At 56.1% G+C, this 23513-nt stretch overlaps 1 protein-coding gene across 5 annotated transcripts in view; it reads right to left on the bottom strand.

Annotated features, from left to right (window-relative positions):
• Window positions 1–23513, bottom strand: part of CACNA1S (calcium voltage-gated channel subunit alpha1 S) — a 50159-nt gene that overhangs the window by 8248 nt on the left and 18398 nt on the right. For 2 of the 5 annotated variants that reach the window (XM_076358193.1, XM_076358192.1), the window contains 28 exons: window positions 22346–22494; window positions 21250–21331; window positions 20551–20711; window positions 19589–19814; window positions 18812–19019; window positions 18342–18462; window positions 17762–17876; window positions 17543–17636; window positions 16749–16818; window positions 16379–16511; window positions 15969–16098; window positions 15155–15214; window positions 14467–14573; window positions 13948–14035; window positions 13576–13683; window positions 12669–12721; window positions 12256–12402; window positions 11773–11974; window positions 10165–10323; window positions 9710–9820; window positions 9120–9203; window positions 5617–5673; window positions 3485–3613; window positions 2753–2818; window positions 2154–2245; window positions 1492–1651; window positions 805–932; window positions 249–345 (listed from right to left, as the gene is read on the bottom strand). In XM_076358193.1, the coding sequence (XP_076214308.1) occupies window positions 249–345; window positions 805–932; window positions 1492–1651; window positions 2154–2245; window positions 2753–2818; window positions 3485–3613; window positions 5617–5673; window positions 9120–9203; window positions 9710–9820; window positions 10165–10323; window positions 11773–11974; window positions 12256–12402; window positions 12669–12721; window positions 13576–13683; window positions 13948–14035; window positions 14467–14573; window positions 15155–15214; window positions 15969–16098; window positions 16379–16511; window positions 16749–16818; window positions 17543–17636; window positions 17762–17876; window positions 18342–18462; window positions 18812–19019; window positions 19589–19814; window positions 20551–20711; window positions 21250–21331; window positions 22346–22494 (3337 nt within the window). The remainder of the gene's footprint in view (window positions 1–248; window positions 346–804; window positions 933–1491; window positions 1652–2153; window positions 2246–2752; window positions 2819–3484; window positions 3614–5616; window positions 5674–9119; window positions 9204–9709; window positions 9821–10164; window positions 10324–11772; window positions 11975–12255; window positions 12403–12668; window positions 12722–13575; window positions 13684–13947; window positions 14036–14466; window positions 14574–15154; window positions 15215–15968; window positions 16099–16378; window positions 16512–16748; window positions 16819–17542; window positions 17637–17761; window positions 17877–18341; window positions 18463–18811; window positions 19020–19588; window positions 19815–20550; window positions 20712–21249; window positions 21332–22345; window positions 22495–23513) is intronic. The other 3 variants (XM_076358194.1, XM_076358197.1, XM_076358195.1) reach the window with 3 other exon arrangements.

Here is a 23513-nt window from a genome sequence, read left to right on the forward strand (position 1 = left end):
GGGGTGAGCACAGGCAAGTCCTTATCTTCAGGACCCTGAAACACATCAGCTCCATGAAGGTTAACAGCATCTCTCCTTGCCCCCAGAATAATCCCCTCCATTAAACACCAGAGGTCAGAGCATGCACATAAAACATGGCACTGGGAAGCCGGCTCGATTGTCCCCTCAGCCTCCCTGGGGAGGATGCAGAGACAGCTTGGGGGAGGTGCCCCTGTGCCCACACACCCTGCCACCCCCTTGGCTTTTACCTTACAAGCTACACGGTGTGGGCAGAATTTCCCGAAGCCCAGGGGAGGCTGGATACGTCTCAGCAGAGTCACTACATCCAAATGTTTGATCCTGCCCCTGTGGAGGCAACAAACTGCATCAGCAGTGTGGTGGCAGACATGGGGGACAGTGGTTCAGGCAGGGGCAGGGGCAGGGGCTGGATTCATCCTTGTGGCCTTGTGGCCTGCCCTGTGCTCCTGCAGTGGGCAAATCCCTACACTTCCCCATGCTCCTCTTGGGGAAAGCAGCTGTTCCCCGTGGCACTGGACAGCAGATAAAGGTGCACAGTGGCATGGGAAGAGTTGGCAGCATCACCAGGGCTGGATGAAGAGGGGACTGGAAGTCTTGTGTCCCCAAACATCCTGATGGCTTATATCAGCCCTGGAATACGCTGGCAAGTCCACATCCACCTCTGAGACGCTGGGATCTAACTGTTAGACAGTGCCACAGCTCACACTGCCACGCATGTCTCAGGGCAGCCCACCCCAGGCTCCCTATGGATCATCCCCTCTGTGCCACTCACCCCCTATCACTCACTTGGCCTCGGGGTCGTACTCAGCCCAGATCCGTTTGAACTCGTCCAGGTGATGGGGCCCAAGGATGGACCAGTCGCGTGTGAGGTAGTCAAAGTTGTCCATGATGACGGCCACAAAGAGGTTAATGATCTGAGGGCAGAGGAGCGCGTGTGAAGGATGCAAGTTAGGGCAGGGCCAAGCACTCAGCAGGTCTTCAGGCAGAGGGACAGCAACAGACCTCGCAGCTGGCAGCACGGAGCAGGGCAGTGCTGCCTGCGGGCCCTGGCCAGGGCCATGGGAAAACGCAGGCAGGCGTGTTCGGGAGGAGAAGGGGCTTGGGTTCCCCTGAAGCCAGGGAATGCTGTGGATCACCCCATGCAGGGATGGGCCTCCCACCGAAGGAGATCACATGAAAGGCTGAAGCAGGCACAGGGCATCTCTTCTCTCCCCACCCTTGCAAGAGCCAACACAGACACATCTGGATGGCAGCACATGCGGGCTGTGGGAAGGAACTAACAGGGGATCCTGGGTCCCATAGGAGTGCGGTGCCAGGTTTACAGCATGGCTGCGTAGATGGGCTGGGGGACGATGCCCCTAGGAAGAGGGTGCTGTGGGCTCAGCCCCACGAGATGCAAGGCTAACTCAACACCAGGGGCTGCCCAGGGCCAGGACGGGGTTCCCAAAGGGAGTCCTGTGGGAGCCAGCATACCAGGAAGGCGCAGAGCATGTAGAAGCTGATGAAATAGAAGTAGGCAAAGCCTGTGCCGCAGGTGTACTCCTCGCCCTCGGCAAAGTCTGACTCAGGGTCGCACAGCTTGCCGTAGCTGCAGTCCAGCAGGATCTCCTGCCAGGCCTCGCCGGTTGCACACCTGGGGAGAGGGGATGCCTGCTGGTACCTGCCTGTCCTGGACATGAGCCGGGCACGCAGGGAGGGCTGTGGCCAGCCCAGCACACAGGGAAATGGGGAGCCACTGGGAAAGGGGCGGTCAGGATCCTGGGCTTGCTGTGTTGCTGTGGGGAGTCTGCTATTGAAAGCTCCAAAGTGAATTATTTGGAGTCAAGGAAAGCCTTGGGCTGAGCTCTTGCTTCCCCTTGAGTTTCCTCACAATTCACAAATTAAAATACAGTCTGGGAAGGAAACATTCAGAATAGAAACCCCAAAGTGTCCCTCTCTCCTGCGGCTCAGCCACACCAGGCAAACCAACAGCCACTCCTGAAATGCTTCCACTGCTGCAAGAGATTTTTCTGTAGGGCAAAAAAGAAATCAACTACAGAAATGCTGGCCTCCCTCACTCCAAGCTGGTGGGCTCCCACGCTGACTCTGAGCCCAGGTCCCTTCTGGAGCTGCTTGCTCGCCAAGACAAGACTGACCTGAAGAGCAGCAGCACAGCTTGTGGAAAGGTTTGGAAGTTGTTGTTTCGGTTGATCTGGGTCCCGTCCACCATGGCAATCTTCCCAAACATCTGTAAATCACATTGTCAGGTCCCCAGCACCCTTTCTCAGGCACTGACCACCCTCCAGAGCACCCCTGTCCCTGAGCTCCTCTTCTTGTTTACTTGGCTTTGGGTGTCCCCAAAAGAGACTGAGATAGGGGTGTGGGTGCTCTGGGGCTCATGAGCTCCTTGGATATTCCTGCCTATGCTGAAAATGCCCCTGTCTACTCTGCACTTCATCTGGGCCAAGGAGATAAGGTCTTATGAACCAGGCACAAGCACTAGTGACTTTGTGTCTAGGTTGTGCCATTGACTCTGAAAGTGCTATTTGCTGCATGCCTCAGTTTCCCTAGCTGCAGCCTGGGGATGGAAGGAGGCTGCTGGGGCTGTAAGCACCCTTGGAGACCAGGGTAAAATGGTCCCATCATGTGAAAAGTCCCAGGGAGTGCCTGGCAGTCCCTCTCCGTCCCATCTCCCCAGATGCTATCAGGCTCAGGGCATATGTTCAAGACCAAATCCCACCCCTGTGCCTCTCACCTGCATCCCGATCACAGCATAGATGAAAAAAAGCATCACAATCAGCAGGGCTACGTAGGGCAGAGCCTGTGACAAAAGGACCATGGCTCGTGTGAGACACCAGCCCAACATCAAGGCAACCCAGGGACAGGAGGTTGGGTCTGGAGCCACTGCGTGAGGTCAGCATCCAGGCCCCCAAGTGGGGAGGGGACAGCTTACTTTCTGCCTGTTCCTCTAACCACCCTCCCACTAGCCCCACTCTCCAGTTCTCATGCATGGGAGGCTTATGCCAATCCCCGAGGGAGCACCGGGTCTCTGCAGCTGGGATGAAGGCTGAGCACAACCCAGGGATGCCCAGGGCTGAGGGAGCTGCCCAAGCTCAGGGGCTGTGTGCTGAGATGCTGCAGCATGCCCGTGAGCTACCCACTTGGTGCAGAGCCCAGCCTTGCTGGGACCAGGGCTGATGGGTCCGGGCAAGGCCTGCCTGCTTGCTCAGCCCAGTGGTGTCTCAGGCTCTGACACATGGTGGTGTCAGCCAGGGAGACCCCCCACATCTTCCCACCCATACAGGCAATGTTCTCCTACACAGCACAAGCCCGTGGTCCAATCTGAGGCCAGCAGCCTGCCAGCACTGGAGCTTTCCTCCTCTGCCTGGTGAGGACAGACTGCTCGTCCAGCTAGCCTGAGGATCAGAGCTTGCTGCCAGCCCAGGGCATGTGCTTGTCTGGGAGGGGAGCACTGTTCCTCACATACCTGGAAGGACTTGATGAAGGTCCACAGGAGGGTTCTGACACCTTCCCCCCGGCTCAGCAGCTTCACTAGCCGCATCACCCGGAACAGTCGGAAGAAAGTGATGGAGACGCGGGAGTTGTCATCGGCGTCCTGCAGGCAGAGCACAACACTTGGAGGGCAGCTTGGAGGTGCTGATGCCTCCAGGCAGCAAGGGGGGGTCCAGGTCCTGGCAGGGGAAGGGTAATAAGATTCCCCTCCCCCTCCGGCAGCAGTAATGGTCCCCACAGCCCTTACCTGCACGGAGGACCAGACTGCAAAGGGGAAGTGCTGGCACTTTCCCTCCAGCCTTCCCAATGAGCTCATCTCCCCAGCCCCATTGTCTCACATCTCTGCCCCCCCGTCCCAGGCTGCTCGGGACACCTGTTTATGGGTGTGAAAGCAATCCTGTTAGCTAGGGGGATGGGACACTGCAGGGGGAAAGGCATGCTGTAACGCAGGCTGGGAGAGCTGTGCTGTTCACCGCACGCCAGACAGGGCCACCCAAGGACAGGCTCAGGTCCCTCCAGGCTCTCGCCTAGCATGTACCATATGGGACTCTCCCACCTCAGGGCCTATTTGTAAGGTGAGCTGTGGGCCAGGCACCAGGCACACGGAGGGTTAATGATGGCTGCTTAAGCACAGAAAGGTTGGTTTGAGAATGTCCCAGCAGGGCTTTCATGGACCAAAGGACGGACTGAAGGCAGGATGGCTCTTGGGGGGTGCTGCCCAGTGCCACCCCTACCTTCAGTGATGCTTACTCTCTTGGGGTTGCTGCGGACCCCCCATTGGAGGGGCGAACAGGCATGTCCCAGGGCTGGGGACTCCTGGGTTTTGGGCAGAATGGGCGGGCAGGAGGGGAGCCAGCAGGCACAGCTCTTGGGCTCAAAGGGCCAGGTTTCTTCTGGGAGCACCTGGGCCATTGGCAGTTGGAGGTGGTGGGGGCTTGGTCACCTGCTCCCATGGTTGCTCCGGCACAGCACAGCCTCAGTCCCAGCCTCTGCTACAAGGAACCATGAGCAAACCCTCCTGGCCTCCACCAGGCACTGCCCATCCCGACTCCATCACCCCTCGGGATGCCTTTCCCACTGTCCCCTCGGCCTCCTGGGGCTTTACTGCTGCCACTGGATCCCCCTCAATCCCACCATCCAGCCCACCCGCTCCCAGCTATTTCAGGACAACAAAACCCAGCTGTAAACACCCCTCCCAGCAGCTCTAGCTTCCCCAGTCTGGCATTTCTGAGTTCCCAGGGCTGCACTGGAAAACACCATCTCCTCTCCCCACCCCTCTTTCTTTTGCCTTTCACTCTCCTAGTGCCTAGCACCTGCCCAGTGAGCATGGTGGTCAGGAACATCTCATCAGCTCCAGTGTACCATGTTTCCACCGCTGGGACCTGGGCAGTGCCCAATGAAGGCCAGCTTGCCCTCCGCACTTCCCAGCACCAGGGCCCTGGGACCCCTGGGAAGAGGCTCCAGCGGGTGGGACCCTGAAGCCAGACCCTCCCCATTTTCAGAGCTCCTACGGGAGCTCCTACGGGCCAACCCAGGGCAGCCCCACCCCACTGCATCCCCGTGGTGGTCTCAGCCACCAGCACAGGGCTTGGCCCACTCAGCCCCCAGCACATCAGGCCAGCAGCCACGGGCCACAGCCACCTCCCTGGGGGAAGGCACGGCGCAAGAGTCGCCCCTCTAACCATTTCTCTGGCTAACAGTGTCAGATGCTGCATTCGTGCAGGCAAATCCCTTCAGGCCTTACACAGACACGGTGATGGTCAGAGGAACCAAGGCCAACTGTCCTGCCCTCAACAGCCAGGGACACCTTTGCTAGATGCTCCGTTCAGGTCAGATATCGCAGGGCAGGGCTGGGCCAGCAGACAGACCCAGATGGGGAACAGCCTGGCACATCTCAGGGTGGGAAGGGGTGTCTGTGTGTGGGGTATCTCGCCCCAAGTCCCTCTCAGCAAGGGGAGAGCTACACCCCAGAAAGAGCAGCTAGGTCTGGTGTGTGTCTTAATGACATGCAGGACACATGCAAACACCGGCCACAGGCACGCTGGCACGGCCGTGGGCAGCAAAGGGGAGAACAGTGCACCGCAAGCACATGCAGCTGATATTTACAATGCTATCACAGCCTCCGCTGAGGCAGTACAATCCGCCACTGGATGCAAGAACAGTCTGTCAAGAGAACAAGAGAGTCAGCAGAAATGAGGCAGGAATGAGAGGGAGGGAGGGATGCATGGATGGTTGCAGAAGAAGACACAGACACAGAAGATGTGAACTGGGGACAAGAGGAGGAGCATAGAGGAAGGACAGGCAGAGACCTGCCATCACTCGGGCTCACAGACAAGGCGACGAGACTTTTGAGGGGCAGAGGCAGCACATGGATGGCCAGGGAAACACACTGATCATGAGGGACTTACCCACTTCTGTGTCCCATTGCATCTCACCTGCTGTGACACACACGTCTGGGGCAGGGGTGTGTGGGCCAGGAAATCTGGGCCAAAGCTCAGGACTGTGTAATTTTGCTGCCTCCTATGGACACACCCAGGTCAGGCCCAGGGCTGTGGCAGGTGGGATCTGGAGGCAAGTTGACCAGCTCAACCCAACCCACGGCTCTTCCCCAGCAAGCTGGGGTGCTCTCAGCATGACTGCTTGGACACCAAGACAAAGCCAGTGCAGGTTTGCTGGGAGCGAGCACTGAGAGTGGTAGTCCCATGTGTTGGTAGAAGGCAAACCACTGCCCAGCACCATTCACCCACTAACTGAGAGGCAAGAACATCGGCATGCACATCGGCACACGCAGGGCACACGCATTCACACGCAGAGGAGTGCTCACTCACACACACACACACACATGCACACCAAACCCTTAAGGCTCCTCAAAGCTACCTGGAGACACACTCCTCTGCAGAGAGCCTGGGACACTCTGGGGCAGGGGGACTCCTTCCCGGTGCAGACACCAACACCTGACCCTCGGTGGGGTGGCCCAGCCCCAGCGCCCCCTGCACAGACCAGGCTCGCTCCCGGGGGCCCAGCCAGCTATTGCAGGTGGCTTTGGGTAGGCTGGGAGGGTCGGCCCTTGCGAAGGGGCTGAGCTTCCAGGGCAGGCAGTGGCAGGAGTGACACTGCCCACACCCTACACTTCAGAGCTTGGTGTAGCACTGCCAGAGGGGGATCCCTGCTTCCCTCTTGCCCCAGACCACTCAATACCCCCGTGATCTGGGGGAACTCAGTGACTGAACAGCCGTGAGGATCTGGCTGTGGTGGCAGGCAGAGGGCTCCTGGCAGCACATCTCTCCCCACCGTCTCACCCTGACAGCTGCACACAGAGACATGAGGGAGGAGAAAAGAGGCAGAATGGAAAGAGAGAGGAGGAGAGGACAGACTTTGCAAACCAGAGTTGCGTGCCTGGGTGCCACCAGGAATGGCTTGCCTGTTGCGAGGTGTCACCCGCCACTCCTGCACCATGGTGCAGGCTTGTTTCATGAAGGCCACCCTCCTGAAAACACTGTAGCCCCCAAGGTCTGCCTGTGCCAGCAAGGTGATCTATGATGGGTGCAGTGGTTGCAAACAGCTCCTGGTAACAGACCCACCTTGCACTGACCTCTCAGCATGGAGGAGACTTACTGGAAGGGGAGGTGAGGTTGCCCCCCCGCCTCTTAATCCTAATCCCCCTGCACATCACCAGATGGCTGGGAAAAGCTTGGCGATGTTGGGAGAGATGTGGGCTGAATGGAGAAGAAAGCACGTGGAGGAAGGGTGGGGCAGCTGTGAGGGGCTCTGCTCTCAGGAGGGGACCTAGATGGTCACTGGGGCATGAGACCTGCCAGAGCAGGACTGCCTGTGACGGAGGTCCCTGAAGAGCTTGGGGGACTGGGAGGGGGAGACCAGTGCTCTTAGTGCCCCAGCACCCAGACCTGGGGGAGAAGACCAGGGAAGGTCAGACCATATAGGACCATTCCTGAAATCCTGCCTGGCCTTCTGCACAGCCCTGCCACTGCCAACGGCATTGTGGCACACAGACCACAGTATCTGGGTCAGTCCCTGCGAGCCCAGCCAGGGCACTGGACTCCTCCAGGTGCCTGTGACCTGTGTCCCTGGTCATCCCCACAGACCCACGGCCGAGCACAGCAGTACCTTGGCATCTGTGCTAACTGACCCGCTCTCTCGCCCCACAGGGACTGAAAATCTCTGCCCAGTACAGGTCCTTGAGCACCCTTTGAACTTCATTTCTGAGTGACAACAGGATGGGGAAGGAGGTAGCACACTAGGAAATGATACCCTACAGGCAATGGGAAACCAGGTCACAGGTGCAGAGAGCTGAGGGTCCAAGGATGGGGTCCTGGAGGACCTGGTGACAGATGAAAGAGCTGGGAGCTCATCAAGGCTGAGAAGCCCAGAGGCTAGAGGATGGCAGTATCAATGTGCAGGGCTGTGCAGGGGGGAGCATGTTGCTGTCACAGGGGAGTAAGGTGGATGGTTTTGCTCATCCCAGATCTTTGAGGCCTGGACCACCCTCCAGAGAAGAAGGTGACCGCCACTAAGGGCCCCTGAACATCCTCTCCTCCCCAGCACAGAAGATGGCTAAAGGTCACCCTGTGCAAGGGTGGCAGTGGCAGCAGCTCTGCCAGACACAGTCCTGCGGTGCACTGGAGCTGGCAAGCCCTGCTCCCAAGAGGAGATGGCATGCGAAGTCACTAGAGAGGGTTAATCTATAATCTACCCAATCCTACAGCTGCTTCTAGAGTTACCATCACATCTGCTAAATGCAGCACATGACCTCCGGGTGCAGAGGGGCATTTTCAGTGCTAGACACAGGGTGTGGATGTCCCAGTGCCATGAAAGGCAGTGGTGCGCTGGCTTCCTAGCACTGCTCTGAAAATGCTCCCAGCAGAGCGCTTACCATACAGCCACTGCCTGCAGCCATCCAGCCACACAGTTTATATGGTGTCGAGCTTCTGAAATAGTGTATAGAGTATACACATATATACAGTCAGTATGTGTATACGTATGGATCTCTGTATAGAGGGACAAACGCAAAGCAAATGCCTTGAAATCTGATGTGTCTGATCCTCCCCTGGCATGGCCCAGCAGTGTCCTGTGGGTACAGGGAGCTGTGGGAACCCTTTTTCTTCCCACCTGCACTGATCTGAGGCTGGATGTGTGGGTGACTGCCTGTCCAGGTGTGCGCACGGGGAAGACAGGCAGGATGAGTGGGGCAGGGGCTGGCATGTGTCCTGCTCCTCGTGGTCCAGTCCTGAGTGAGTAGACTGTTTTCCATAGGATCCCAGTGCCTACAGATTCAGGGGAAGGGAGGGGAGGGGGCAGTGTGACATGTTGGCTGGCTGGGGATGGTCCCCTATGTTTAAACAGTGCTTTAAGATCCACAGGGCCACGGCTGTGATCTCCACACACTCATGCCGCGGGCTGATCCTGGCTTGTCCCTCCTCAGAACCAAGCAGAGCAGGGGGAGAGGAGAGGACACCAACACCCTGCAGAGTTGGACACCACACCAGCACCCCTGTCTCGCCCCAGGGCAGGGGCTGCGGCACAGCCTCAGGTGGGTGCTGGCAGTGGTGCTCTGCAGGGACACTCTCGTGCCCGAGCAGCCTGACACTTACGTCAATCTCGCTGAGGATGACGTCAATGATGCTGCCAATCACTATAAGGAAGTCAAAGACGTTCCAGGGGTCCCCAAAGTAGCCCTGCCAGGGAAGAGCCAGAGAACAGGAGTGAACATCCAAGGCTTAAGCCAAGGAGGAGAGAGATGCTGGAGCCCAGAGGAAGGAGTGCCAGAAGGATCACCAGTGACCTCTGGCACTTCAGGGAGAGCCAGTAGAAGGGATGGTGGTCAGACCTTGTACCCTCTGGTCAATTGTTTGGTCCTGTCTTGCAATGGTGTGAAATGAGGAGGGTGGATTGAGGTGGCTAGAGCTATGACCCCACCAGTGACAGATGACCCTGAAGATGGGAACAATGGCTGGCTGGATTGGGTTGGATTTAGCTAGCAAGGATAGCCCTGACAAACAGTAGTCCTCCCAGAAACTCACAGGTCCTGCACATGGGGGTCCCCAAGGGTCTCACAAGGAGAAGTTCTCTGGAGTTGCAGGCCTGGGGGTGCTTGTAGTGGAGAGATGCCAAATGCAGGGTAAATGGACCCCCCGGCCTGGCCTGAGGCCCTCTCCTGCTCTCTGGACCATGCCCTCCTCACCTTGGCTTTAAAGGCCATGAGCTTGAGGATCATCTCCAGGGTGAAGAGGATGGTGAAGGCCACGTTGAGGATGTCTGAGATGTGGTTCATTTCTGCAGACTGGTTGTAATGCTGAGGAGAAGGCAGAAGAATCCATGTTAGCCCATGGCAGGTCCAGCCTCCGTTGTGAGCTCAGAGGTGTGTGCTGGATGCAGACCCCACCTCCCACAGACCTATGGCCCAGCAATGGTCAGCAAAAAGGAAATTTCCCCCCTGCAGCCCCTTCTCTGGGCTCCCCTCATCCAACCAGTCCCACTTTGCCCCTATCCCCAGAGGTGCTGAGCACACACCATGAACTTTGCTGTGTAGGAAAGACCTTCTCCCCAGAAGCTCTCCTGGAGATGGCAGGGCTGAGCTAGCCCATCCGCCACCACGGACACCCCTCCACCACCCGAGGTGGGCACTGTGCCCCTTACCTGCATGCCCAGGCAGATTGTGTTCAGCAGGATCAGGAAGAACATGAGGTACTCAAAGTAGGAGGAGGTGACCACATACCAGATCTGGTACTGGTAGGGGTTCTTGGGGATGTAGCGCCGCAGCGGACGAGCCTTCAGTGCATACTGCACACACTGGCGCTGGGGAGGGGAGGGCAGGTGTGATCCCACAGCGAGGCACAGGGCAGTGCCAGGGGCACAGGCACAGAGTCAGCACCACCGGCAACACTGCACGTCCCCACAGACACAAGTTGGACCTCCCCCTTCTCTCTCAGCCCAGTGACATGGGCCAGGGACAGTGATGGTTCAAGTATCTGCTGTGCTTTCTGCAAATACACCCCCAGAGCACCCATATGGGACAAAGTTTTCAAAGCCACTGCTTGCCTCCAAAGGTTGCCATGCTTGCCCTTGTACCAACCCCTCCAGTCTGAGCCTGCCTGGTTATCACGGCACTTTCCCAGGGTCTCTCAGGACTGGCCAAGAGCAGCCTGAAGACATCACATGAACCAGGGGTGAAGGGGGCACTGAGTTTTCTCTCTGAACCTGAGAGGTGCTGAGCAGGCCCTTCCCTCCCCAGCAGGCCAGGGCCATCTCTGCTGGGTTCATGTGCAGCTCACATCACTCCCAGCACCCTCAGCTCAAGGTGCCCGTGCTGCATCTGCAGGCTTGCTCAGCACATGAGCATGCCAGCACCTCCTCTGGGCCAGCAGGCATCCCCATCTAGCTGTCTTCCCCAGTGTGTGTCACGTCCTCTGCCAATGCCGGTCTTGCTTCTGCTGCTTTCAACCTTGATGTCCCCAGCCAGAATCACAGCATGACAGCATCACAGAAGGGCTGGCAGTGGAAGGTGCCTCTGGAGATGGTCTAGTCAAAGTTCCCTGCCCAAAGCAGGGCCAGCTAGAGCACGTTGCCCAGGACCGTATACAGTTGGGTTCTGAATACCTCCAAAGATGGAGACTTCACAACCTCTCTGGGCAACCTGTTCCAGTGCTTGACCACCCTCACCATAAAAAAGCGGGTTTTTTTAATGTTTAAATGGAATTTCTTGTTTTCTTCAGTTTGTGCCCATTGCCTTTTGTCCTGTAACTGGGCACAACTGAAAAGAGCCTGGCTCCATCTTCTTTACACCCTCCCATTAGGTATTTATACACATAGGTAAGATCCCTGTGAGCCTTCTCTTCTCAACACCAAACAGACTCAGCTTCTCAGCCTCTCCTTATATGACAGATGCTCCAGACCTTCAATCATCTCAGTGGCCCTTTGCTGGACTCACTCCAGTACGTCCATGTCGCTTTTGTATTGGTGAGCCCAGAACTGGGCACAACCCCCTGCTCCGGCTCAGTCCGGGCACCCTACCTGCACTAGAAGGCCCACTCCCTGGTTCTGGTCCACTCTACCCTTCCCTTGCCAGGCTTGCGTTGTGCCAGGCATGGGTCCAGCTGACCCTGCCCTGGCAGCAAACAGACCTGGGGCAGGTTCAACTCATGTGCGCCAGCAGTGCCACCACTAAGGGCTGATCCAAATCAGCCAGTCCCAGCAGTGCCAGATCGAGGGCTGGTCCACCTTGCCCTGTCCCAGCAGTCCCATTACCTGGTTCTTGTCCAGCTCACAGTTCTTGTACTCGCTCTCCCCCTGCTCCTGGAAGGTGACAATGACAAAGCCCACAAAGATATTCATCATGAAGAAAGCAATGAGGATGATGTAGATGATGAAGAACATTGCAATCTCCACCCGGTAGTTGTAGATAGGGCCTGCATCCTCAGCATTAGTGTCAATGGCCATGTATAGCAGCCTACAGGAGGGAAAGCGAGGCAACAGAGATCCTAATTAGGTGGGAAAGACCGTCTCTCCTCTTGAAGGTTACGGAGAGCTCTGAGGACATCCCAAATCCAACAACGGTGGGACAGAGCTGCTGGGATGACCTTGTCAGCTCCACAGCCACTGCCAGGATGGCTAGCCCTGCTCCTCAGCCTGGGCAGCTCTTCTTTCTTTACCATGGTAAAGGCCTGTGGCAGTGACCTGCTCCCAGCACAGACCCATCCCTTGTCAGGCCCCGCGCACAGCCAGACTCACTCCGGCCAGCCTTCGAAGGTGGAGACAGTGAAAAGTGACATCATGGCTGAGAAGACGTTGTCGAAGTGGAAGTTGCTGTGCAACCAGACACGCTCCTGTAGCTCAATCTGCGTAGGGTCCCCGTCCACGTAGTTGATGAAATAACCCCTGCAGCAGAAGGGATGTGGTGCTCACCGGGCAGGGCCCCCTTCAGCCCACCCACTGCAGCGCTGGCCCAGGGCTCTTTGGTCCCTGGGAGGGGAGGAGAGCCCTGTGCTTGTTTCTGATTTACCCCAGGGTGAGGGAGAACAGCACAAGACCCCACTTTTTTGGATGCAACATCCCCATGCAGGAACACAAGTGGCCCCCGCCACACACACCCCTCCCATCCCTGGCCACTGCCCTGCTGGGGCTGAGCTGCAGAGAGCTCTTACCTGCACTCCTTCTCCGTCATCTTGGATGGATCTGTGCATCTATAGAACTTGCCCTGAATTTAACAGAGATCAGAAGAGGCTCTGATTTTGCTGTGACTTCAGGAGCCACGGGGAGTCTTGACTTTTTCACAGCCCACAGTCAGTCCCTACCCCCCCCTCCGTGCTGACTCTGGCCCCTGCCTCACACCACCGCTGGCTTCCCCACTCTGCATGCCAACACAACTCAGTTCACAGGGTGTTTCAGGAGCCATGGCAGACCCTGGGGTCAATCCCAGGCTGAGACAAGTAAACATTGCCTTGTGATGGGAACAAATCTTCCAGGGCCCTGAGCTGAGACCTATCATCTAGCTCGTCCTATCTGGGAGCCAACTATTTGGAAAATAGGGAAGAAAGCAGTAACCATAGAATTAACTAAAAGTTAAGGTATGCTGACAGGTCTGCTCAGGCTGCAGGGTGTCTCCCCACATCGGCTGGGAATTTAAGCTCAATTATTAGAACAAAGCTGAGCTCAGCCAGGGCCAGCTCTGCCTTGGAGTAGCCAAGGCCCAGAGAGCAAGAGTGGTGCTGTGAAAAAGGAAACACTTTGCATCCAAAGCGCAGAGGAAGTCAGAAGCACTTGCCGCCTCAGAAAGGGGAAACTGAGGCACTAAGTGGGGCGAGGCAGCTGGTCCCTTTACGTGTGCTGTCTGGACCTGACAGTATCCTGGGTGTTTCCTGCCCGCCTCCCACTGCAAGCCCTTCTGCTGGGAAGTCTGGTGCAGGCAGGTCTTCTTGCAGAGCACAGAGAGTACGGTCTGTGCTGACCTCAACACTGGGAGACACCATCCCCAAGGGCTATGACTAGAAGAGCCTGTCCAGGATGTGCCTGAGCAGAACGTCTCTCCTGCCCATCTGAGACACCTCTCACCTTGAAGAGCTGGACCCCGATGCAGGCAAACATGAACTGCAGCAATGTCGTGACGACCACAATGTTACCGATAGTCTTGATGGCCACGAACACGCACTGGACCACATGCTGTGGAGGTTGAGGACAGGGTACATGTGAGCATGCCTGGGGCAAGCCCCTGCTGCGTGTCCCACACCCTCTCACTGCAGGGATGGGCTCCAGGAAGAGCAGGAGCCTGCCGAGAGCAGTGGGATGCGACAGACCCCTTCCACAGACGGGGAGTGGGAATTGGGTTCCTGGCCCCGCAAACCCCACAGGGCATGATGCCTGCCACATAACCTCCCATGAGGACTCCCGTGGGCCGAGGACCCCTAGCCCCAGCCTCCCTCTTACCTTCAGTCCCTTTGCCCTGTTTATGGCTCGCAGAGGCCTCAGCACCCTCAGCACCCGGAGGATCTTCACCACTGAGATGGCACTGGACCTGAGGAGGAAGGCAGAGCTGAGATGGGGCGATTCCCCTGCCCAGGCCAGCCTGGCACAGCCCCACCAAGTAACCATGGAGGCCAGGCTGGGACCATGGGTGAGGGGCAAGGGATGGCAGAGACAGGCGGACGTCACTAAGCCATCACCCCACATAAGGCTAAGGGACACTGGCAGCTGGAGAAAGCAGCTCCAAATTGAATTCCTACCCAGATCTTCACCTTTGACACTCAAGGAGTTTGCCTCCCTGCCTCCCAGGTGTCCATGCCCTGTGTCCCTGAGCATGACTTTATGGATACTAACACATGGGCTAACGCCCAGCCCTTGGGCTGTCTGCTCCCTCTCCATCCAGCACAGAGAGCTGCAGCACCCCAGCTGCCCTGCCAGGCTAAACAGACCAGTGCCAACCCCGCGAAGCGTGGAGGTGCTTACTCGATTCCCATGGAGATGAGGGAGACAGCAACCACCAGCAAGTCGAGGATATTGAAAGAGTTCCTGCAGAAGGAGCCTTTGTGCAGGAAAGCACCATAGGCTGTCATCTGGGGAGCAGAAGGAGTTAGGAGAGAGGCCAGGCAGGGCTCGGGGGCATGGTGCCTCCACAGCCCTGGGGCGGACAAGGCACGAGGGGCTTCTCACAGCTCCATGGCTTGGGGACCCTATCCTGCTCAGACCTCTACCTCTGCAGCCAGGCAGGAAGCTGACTTCAGCTGGAAATCCTCAGTACTGTACTGGCTGGAGACAAAACACTTCCCAGTCATTCAGCAAATTAAAGAGGAGAAGAGTAAAGAGACTTGGAGTGGGAGCAACATGCAGCAGCTGCTTGAATTACTGTTTTACTCCACAGATTTCTATTGCTTTCTCTTTCTTAAAGTTTTTCTTAAGGGTCTGTCAGAACGAAAATGCTGATGCCATGGCCCATCTGTCCCCACGTCACAGCGCAGCTGACTTGGCTGCCTGACCTCACTGGAGGGGGCATGTGGTCTCTGGGGCAGGTCACACACCACCTAGACAGCTTCTTCTTGCTGGGATCTCCAGCTTGTGCCCAAAGAGTATGAGTGCCCATGGCCAGAACAGTCTAGACCCATGCGCATGGCCAGGACCACGAGGCAGAGGGACTCACCTTCAAGACGATTTCGACTGTGAAGACAGAAGTGAAACCAATGTCAAAGTATCCAAGAATCTGGGGAGAGAAGCACCAGAATGGGATGAGATTTGGGTGACATGGGAAATGCTCCAGTGTGTTCAAACATCCTGGCATTGTGGTTTTGCCCTCCACTCTGTGGACTGGGGAGCCCATCTAGCTCAACAGAGTCTACCAAACCCAGTGTCAAGAAGACTCCTGAACTTTCCTCAGTTTTGCTGATTTTCTCCAGTGCATGATCCAACCTGCAGCCTGGGACCAAACTCTCAGTTTCCAAGTGAGTGAGGCTTGACCTGATTCACCTGAAAGCATCTGATCCCCAAAAGCACTGAGTGCCCTGGGAAGTTGTCTCATGTGAGACCCCCGAGCCCCTGCGAGACTGCACGGGTGCAGACCCATTTGTGCCTCGTGTGGCTAGACCTGTGGCTACCACTGCTCCATGCCAGCAACATTTCAGGGTGCTGCACACAGCAGTGGTCCCCTTTGCCACCTCACAGGATGTCCCTATCCCCAATAAGCCACCACAGTCTTGAACCAAGGTAATTTCACACACCCTGTCAGGTGGATCTCTTCACCTGAGATAACTGAGATAAGGGGTAGTAAAAACTTGTCCCAGCTGTGCCCTGAATGGAAAACACAACCAGCCTCTCCTCCCAGAGTATATTGCCCTCCCAGAGGCAGGGATGAAATCACAGCTACCTGCTCAGGCATGACATCTGGCAAGCAGGTCTCTGCTTCCCGGGGAGCTGAGACCTCCCCCACCCATCCCAACCCTCCACAGCTACACGGGCACCTGGTTGCGGAAGGACTCGGCCCGGATGGGATCCTCGGCTGCCAGCGAGATGCTGCTGAGCAGAATGAAAAGCAGGATGAAGTTGGTGAACCAGGTGGCGTTGACAATTCTGTGGCACAGCATCCGAAACCTGCCAGGGACAGAAATGGCATGAGATGCTGTGAGGGGCCAGAGGGACATCAGATAGGACCATGGTAGCCTGGAAGAGGGTTATGGCTAAACTTTGAGGACAGGAAGGCCCTAGGCATGATGTCTGTGCCAGCCCTTCCACAGAGAAGACTTTCCCAGTGAGCCGGCTCCCTTCAGAGCTGGCTGTTATGCACAAGTAGGATCTCATTGGGAAGGGTCGGTGCCAGAGGTACCCGAGCCAGGCCTGGCTTCAGAAGGCAGGGAGAAGGGTTAGTGCCTACTTGTTGGTTGGGCTGAAGATGAAGAAGGAGCTAGCTTCAGGCATGGGCACAGCCTTCTCTTTCAGCTGTAGCTCTGCAAGGGGACGTGGCCGAGGACTCAGGGGGATTTCAGGTTCATCTTCCTCATCGTCACCTGCAGGGTAGCCACGAGGAGGGAAAAGGAAAGAATGACCCAGGTAGGGAGAGGGAATGTGACCTGATGGACAATCCTCTGATTCTGATTTGGCATCTGTGCCAGAAGGACCTCAGTACCCCGAGGCTGGCAGAGGGTCACCACATCCTTTGCTCCTCACACAGCCAAGGTTCTAGCACCATCCCTCTGCAGTGCCTCCCCAGCTTTCCTGCTGCCCTGGCAGGAAACAAGTCTTACCTGGGAAGTCTGCAGAAGGGTAGGGGTCTTTGATCTCATTGACATTGGATTCAAATTCATCCACTTTTAACTGAAACAAGGGAGAGAGAGAGAGGAGGACATGCAGCTGTGTGTGCCAGTATTGCTGCCAAATGTTGCATGTTGGCCAGACCCTCTCATCTTGGAAGCCATGTGGGACAAGCAGTGTCTCTGCATTTGGCCCGTACAGCACTAAGCACATGGAGTCCCGGCCCCGGATGGAGCAGGGTGAAGGGAAACACCTCAGGGATGCTGCAGTCTGAGCAAAGAGCAATACCAGGAGGATGGGACAGCGGAATGTGTGCTGGGCAAGAGCCTGGGGCCATGCACCTATATGAGGGGTGGAATAAGACATAGGGTGACTCCTGGGTGAGTTCCCATGGGGCATCTCTGGAAAGTGGATAGGGAAGTAGCTGCTGGCCAGATGCTTATAAGATGCAGCTGGGCACACAGTCAGCACAGCTGAAAAGAGGGTTTTGCATACAGGGGCTGCTGCTGCTGTGCTCTGCTCTGCTCCCCTCCGCACTGGTGTGCACCAGCCCATCTCAACCACTGACAACTGGCTGTGGCCAAGGAAATTAATCCTGCCTGGATTAATTGTCCTGCCTGGGCCCAGAGAGCCCCCATGACCAGAGGATGCTAAGGCGAGGAGTGATTCTGGCCCAGAAGAGTCCAGACCCAGGCTGGCTCCAAGCCTTTGTCAGTCCTCGCTGGTGGGAGGAGGAGCCTGGTCCCTCATCAGGAGCTCCCCAAGGCACAGCCCCACCAGCACTGACCTTGGCTGTTGTGGGAATCCCTTCTCCCTTCGCTTTCTGCTCAAGCTTCTTTGCCAGCATCTGCTTCTCATCTTCAGACTTCTCTGGGTAACCTCTGAGTGGAGAGGAGGGGAGAGCAGGAACTGAACTCTGGGCAGGGGCATGGGTGATGCCATTCTGTCCCCTCACACCAAAGCACCTGATCTGGGACCTTTCACTGCCAGGGACTGCAGCACTCACCTGGACATCTTCCGCCGCTTGCGTTCCTCTGCTTTGGCCTTCTGGGCTAAGGTCAGGCTCTCAGCCTCAGCCAGGTTATCAACTGCGATGGCCAGGAAGACATTGAGGAGGATATCTGGAGGGACAGCGCTAAGGACATTAACTTGGTTCGTGTTTGGAGGATGTGGCCAGAGCTGCCCATAGTCTCCAGGGTGCCCTGAGAAACCTTCCTGGAGTTGAGCCCTTGAGACAACCCTGGCTGGTGGTCCCTAACCCTGCACCCATCCTTGTGAGTACTGAGCTCTGGGCTGGCTGCCCTCTCTCTGCCTTAGCTCAGTTCCTCCAGCTCAGTCCTGTTACTGCATTGACTGATGGCCTGCTGGTCATCCAAACCTGCCCCGGGGGATGCTTTCCTCCAGACTCCAGACCTCAGCTGCCACCAATGCAAGACCTGAAGCCTGTGGTTTGTTCCCCCACTGTTCAGAACTGAAAAGCTTAAGGCAAGCACTGAAAAGCTTAAGGAAGCCCCCCCTTCCTGTGTAGCTGATGCTATGGGGCTGGGTACAGGGAGCCTGGGCCTGGCTTCACAGGCAGAGGATACAGTTCCCACAAACAAAGAGGATGATGAAGTAGATGCAGACCAGCATGCCGGGAAAGGATGGGCCCCCATAGGCCATGATCCCATCATACATGATTGAATTCCAGTCCTCTCCGGTCAGGATCTGGGGGCAGAGCAGAAACAGGGACTCAAGAGCCCCCGCAGCAGAGCATGGCAGAACCCCCACAGTTCGATCCTGCCCTCCCGGCCCCAGTCCCAAACCCTCACAGCCCCTAAAGCCCCACGGCCAAACCCCACCTCGCTGCTCCAGGCCTGAACCTGCACTACTGCTCGTGACCCCAGTTGCATTTCCCTGCTTCTGCCTCAAAGCCACATCACCTCCCAAAGCCACATCACCTCCCACAAACCCACATCTCTCTGAGCCCCAGCTCTTGCCAGGAGACCCACAGCCCAAGCGAGACTCCCAGCACCCTGTCCTCCAGCCCCCTGCTGCACTTCCCACGGCCCCATACCTGGAAGACACTGATGAGGGCCTGGGGGAAGTTGTCGAATGTGCTGCGCCGCACTTCCATGTCCTCAAAGTCAAACTTGCCACCAAAGAGCTGCATGCCCAGCAGTGCAAAGACAATGATGAAGAGGAAGAGTAGGAGGAGCAGAGAGGCAATGGAGCGGACCGAGTTGAGCAGGGAGGCCACCAGGTTGCTCAGGGATGTCCAGTACCTGGGGAGAGGAGAGACAGGAATGTGTGGGAGGTGAAGGAGTGGGAGGGCTGTGGGCAGGACCAGGTAGGTGCAGGGAACAGACCGCCTGGCCCAGGGAGATGTGCCAGACCCCCAGCAAGGGGGGCTCTGAACCAGTACCACTCACAAGCTGGGCACTGGGACTGCTCCAGGCAGACCCCAGAAGGTGGAAATGAAGCTCTACGCATGGTGTGACAGGCAAGACACCCTGCTGCCTGCACAGGGCACCAGCAGGCAGGATGGGGAAGGGGGATGAACACGCAGCGGGTTGGTGCCAGAAAGAGAAGCCAGGAGTCCTGGCCCACAGCACCCCCATTTACAACACCCCGGAACCCAGAGCAAGAGGGACCCCAGGAGACTTCCAGCAAGCCCTGCTCTTTCCTCCTTGCCACTCCCAGACCATGTCCTAGAGACACAAATCTCCAGCTCGGCATTGTTCCTCCATCCAGGAGCTACCAGCTCTGCTCATGCTGCAGCCCTCCCCAGGGACAAGGCCAGTGATGCCTGGGGACTGCGAGCTCCCAGCACCCACAGAGCTCCCTCCCCAACCTGGTGATCTTGAAGATGCGGAGGAGCCGGATGCAACGCAGCACAGAGATGCCCAGGGGTGACAAGGTGCCAAGCTCCACCAGGATGGTCTCCAAGATCCCCGCACACACCACGAAGCAGTCGAAGCGGTTGAAGAGCGACATGAAGTACTGGCGCAGGCCCAGCGCGTACATCTTCAGCAGCATCTCAGCCACGAAGAGTGCTAGCAGCACCCTGTTGGCATTGTCTGGGGCAGGAGATCCAGCCCATCAGAACAGGGACCTCTTCATCTCAGCATGGCACAGCAGGAAGGGAAGGAGGGCAGTGCTGCCCACCTCCCTTCTCTGCCCACCACTGAGCCCTCAGCTGCAGCTGCAGCAAACGCTGTTTTTCAGGGAGTACACAGGAGAGGAAGATGAGGAGAAGGGTGATGTGCAACTGTGTGCTTGTACGTGTGAGTGTGGCTGTATCGTGCATGTGAGTCCATGCAGCCCATGCATGTGTACTGGACTCTGTGTGTGTGTGTGTATGTGTGGCTGAGCTGTGTACACGTGTGCATAGCTTTACTCTGTGTGTGTTTGCGTGTGTGGGGGTGCAGGTAGTGTGACTGCATACATAAATGTATGTGGCTGTACCGTGTGAGTGCATGCAATGTGTGTTTGTGTGTACTATGCATGTACAGGTGTAAATGTATACACTCTGTGTGTGTTCACCATGCAAACCCATGTCCCTAAGAATATATACGCTGTGCATGTATAACTGTATGCACCACACGTTCAATGTGCAGTTGTGTGGCAGTGCAGTGGGGATGGTGTACACACATTTGTGTGCAGGCCGTGTTTGTGTGTGTGAGCAAGTCTGCATGTGTCTAACAGCTCCTGTGCCATGCCAGTGTGGCTGTGAATGCATGGTAAGAGTTCACGCGTGTCTCCAGGGCAGCAGGGTGTCCCGGGCCCTCCCTCTCCCTCAGGCTCTTTGCTCACCTTGCACCTGTGTCAGCCATTCTGGCTGGAAGTGGTGCTCAGAGGCGATGGAGAGGGTGTTCAGTGCCACCAGCAGGATGACAAGCCAGTAGAAGAACTTGGACTTCACCACATCCCTGCACTTCCTACGAAACATTCGGTTCCAACGCCTCCACTGACGGCTGGAGAGATGGCCAAAGGGTCAGCAGGGCCGGCCAGTGGGTCCTGCCCAGCCCAGAGCTGTGCCTGCAGACTGCAAAGCAAAGCCACCCCTGCTCCCTTCTCCAGGGGCCTTCCCTGAAAAGGGCTGAGGAACATAATCCTGCCCCTGGCACTTGGTGCATTCACTCATTGCAGGCATTGCAGTTCATTCACACAAACACCTCCTGGCTCCTTTTTGGCCTACAGTCACCTCTGGTTGGCTGCTACAGGCCCAGCTCCTAAATCACAAGACATGCTGCATTGGGCCATGAGAGGATGCTCGGAGCCTGGTCCCAAAGTGAAGAGGTTGTTCACCTTGAAGTGGCTTTTTGCCAGTACCAGAGCAAAATTCCCTGTTTGCTGTCTGCAGTGTTTGCATCTCCTCCTGAGCACACAGCCCCTGGCTCTTGCCCAGAAACCGGTGGCTGACAAGAAAGCCTGGCCCAGCCAGGACAGCAAGCGAGAGACTGTGCAAGCCCACATGCAGAGCAGCAGACGGTTCAACCGGTGCATACTTACAAGTAGAGAATCCACTTATTCATGCCCTCAATTTCATACAAGCTCTCTGTCTCTGACCCTCCTTCATCCGATGGCATCATACCTATGGAGGCAATGACATCCCAGGCTTTCCTTGGAGCCCTTGGGAAGAACATGTGGGAGGGAACCTCTCCCAGGAGCACATCAGGAAGAGCTTCCCCATCAGAAGTGAAATCAAGAAATGCCATCCCAGGGAGACAGCAGCGAGTGTTTGGGCAGAAGGTTTTGAGCGTCAGCTGCAAACCAAATAGAAGGCACCAGGAATACCCGCCCTGCAGCAAGAGCAGCAGCAACCCAGAGAGGCAGCCTGAACAGACAGCAGTGTGTACGTAGGCTCCCCCAGTGCAAGACACTCCCAGCATGGAGAAAACTGGGGGAAGTTGTGATCTGAGCAAATGCTGAACAACAGGAGGTTTGTAAGAGCACTGGCCACAGGTGTGGAAGAGGCATTTTGTCTTTCCCAATGTTTCCCAAGGCTCTTTGCACACATGTATTGACTCAGCTTGAAGCATCAGAAGTTATTTCACTAGGCAGGCTGGCATAGCAGATACAGCGACTCAGTGGCAGAGCTCCCCAGGCCTTGCTGAGCCTTTGGCTAGATGCCTGTATATTCACCTCCTTCCCTGAGCCACTTCTAATCCCTCAAAATTGTCAGCAGTGGCAAGAAATTCATGCATCTGTTAGTGTGTGAGCTAGTAACCCTGCACTCTGCCCCTGCACACAAACGTGCACACACTCCTCATGGCTTCTCATGGCCATTTAAAGTGCATTTTGCCAAAGGAGACCTAGGCCTTGCTAGTAATCTGCAAATATTAAATACAATGGTTGAGGTGGAGGTTTAGCATGAGGGCGAAGTTATTGCTAGTTTGGGTCAGATTTAATAAAATTATTCAGGAAAGAAAAAAAAAAAAGCGGAAGGAAACTGTTCTGCAGACATCAAAGCATTTTGTTTCATAGGTTTTCAAGCAAAACGAGTCTTCGTGACTTCTCCAAAGGTCTCTACCCTGCCTCTCTAGGATGCTCATTGTTAGGAACCCAACCCTCACCCTAAGGGTCTTTGACCAAGCAGAGCTGGTACCTTCTCCCCTGGCCCGGTCACTGTCCATGACCTCCGCGTGGGTGATCCAGTCCATGTAGCCCTTCAGATCCTCCTCCAGCTGCTGCTTCTCCCGCAGCTTCTGAAACGTGCCCCGCGACTTGGCCTTCTCACGCTCTTTGGTGAACTCGCTGGGACAAGGCAGAGTGAGACTCAGGAGGGGGACGGCATGGTGTCAGGTACCACAGCCCCGTGCCAGGCCAGTCCTTGCAGAAAGATAAAAGCCTGAAATACCCTACCACCTAGTGCTACCACTAGATTGCTCTTAGTGACTTTCCTCTTTTCTTTCTTTCCCCTGTTCCATGATGCAAGATCATGGGCGATCATCACCTGATGCCTGATGGCAGGCAGGGTTTCTTCCCCACCACTGGCTGCTCTTTGGGAGCTCCTTACTGCAGGATGCTGTGGTTGGACAGGCCAACTAACACTAGAAGTTGGAGGCTGTGGGAGTTCTCTAGCCCTGCTAAGGACTAGAGCAAGTGGGGTCTCACCCATCTGCAGGGCAGAAACCTGCCCCAGGCCCTCCATGTGGGGAAGGTGAGCTCATCACATGGCAAGTAAACAGGACACTCTTTTCATGGTAACATGGAAAAGACCGGTCTTGCCAATGCAAGGGGTCCCACTCTTCTCATTCTTTTTTAATTAATTTCTTTTCTCTCCTGGTATCTGGAAGGACAGCAGATCTGCTGCCCAGGCAATCTGGTGTGGCCATGTGTTAGTAATAGGTCTCAGACATTATAGCAATAATTAGACATATTAAGCCTCAAGACTTATCAGGCCTTGTCTGGATTTTCCTGATCTTAAGCATATTTTAGCTGTATTTGCAAAAATATTTCAGAAACTTTTCCTGTGCCTGCAACTTACTCTAGGATCAGATGACTATTGTCCAGCTCGTCCTGCTGTTACAGCCAACTTCACGCAAGGGTCAGGTGCCTGTGGTCTGTCTTGTGGTTTTGAGCTTGTTTTAGTTATATTAATACCCAATTTGTTTTAACCTTGTGCAGTTGTATGGTTCTTGCCATGGAAGAGGACTAACAAATCCAAGTAATTAGGGTATAACTAACCCTGTGAACTAATAGAGACCATGAGTGTGATCCACTTGTGCACACAGGATTGAAACATATAAAAAAGACCCTGAGCCTACACAGAA

The sequence above is a fragment of the Aptenodytes patagonicus genome, chromosome 22, assembly GCF_965638725.1.
Source record: "Aptenodytes patagonicus chromosome 22, bAptPat1.pri.cur, whole genome shotgun sequence".
In the NCBI taxonomy this organism is placed as follows: Eukaryota; Metazoa; Chordata; class Aves; order Sphenisciformes; family Spheniscidae; genus Aptenodytes; species Aptenodytes patagonicus.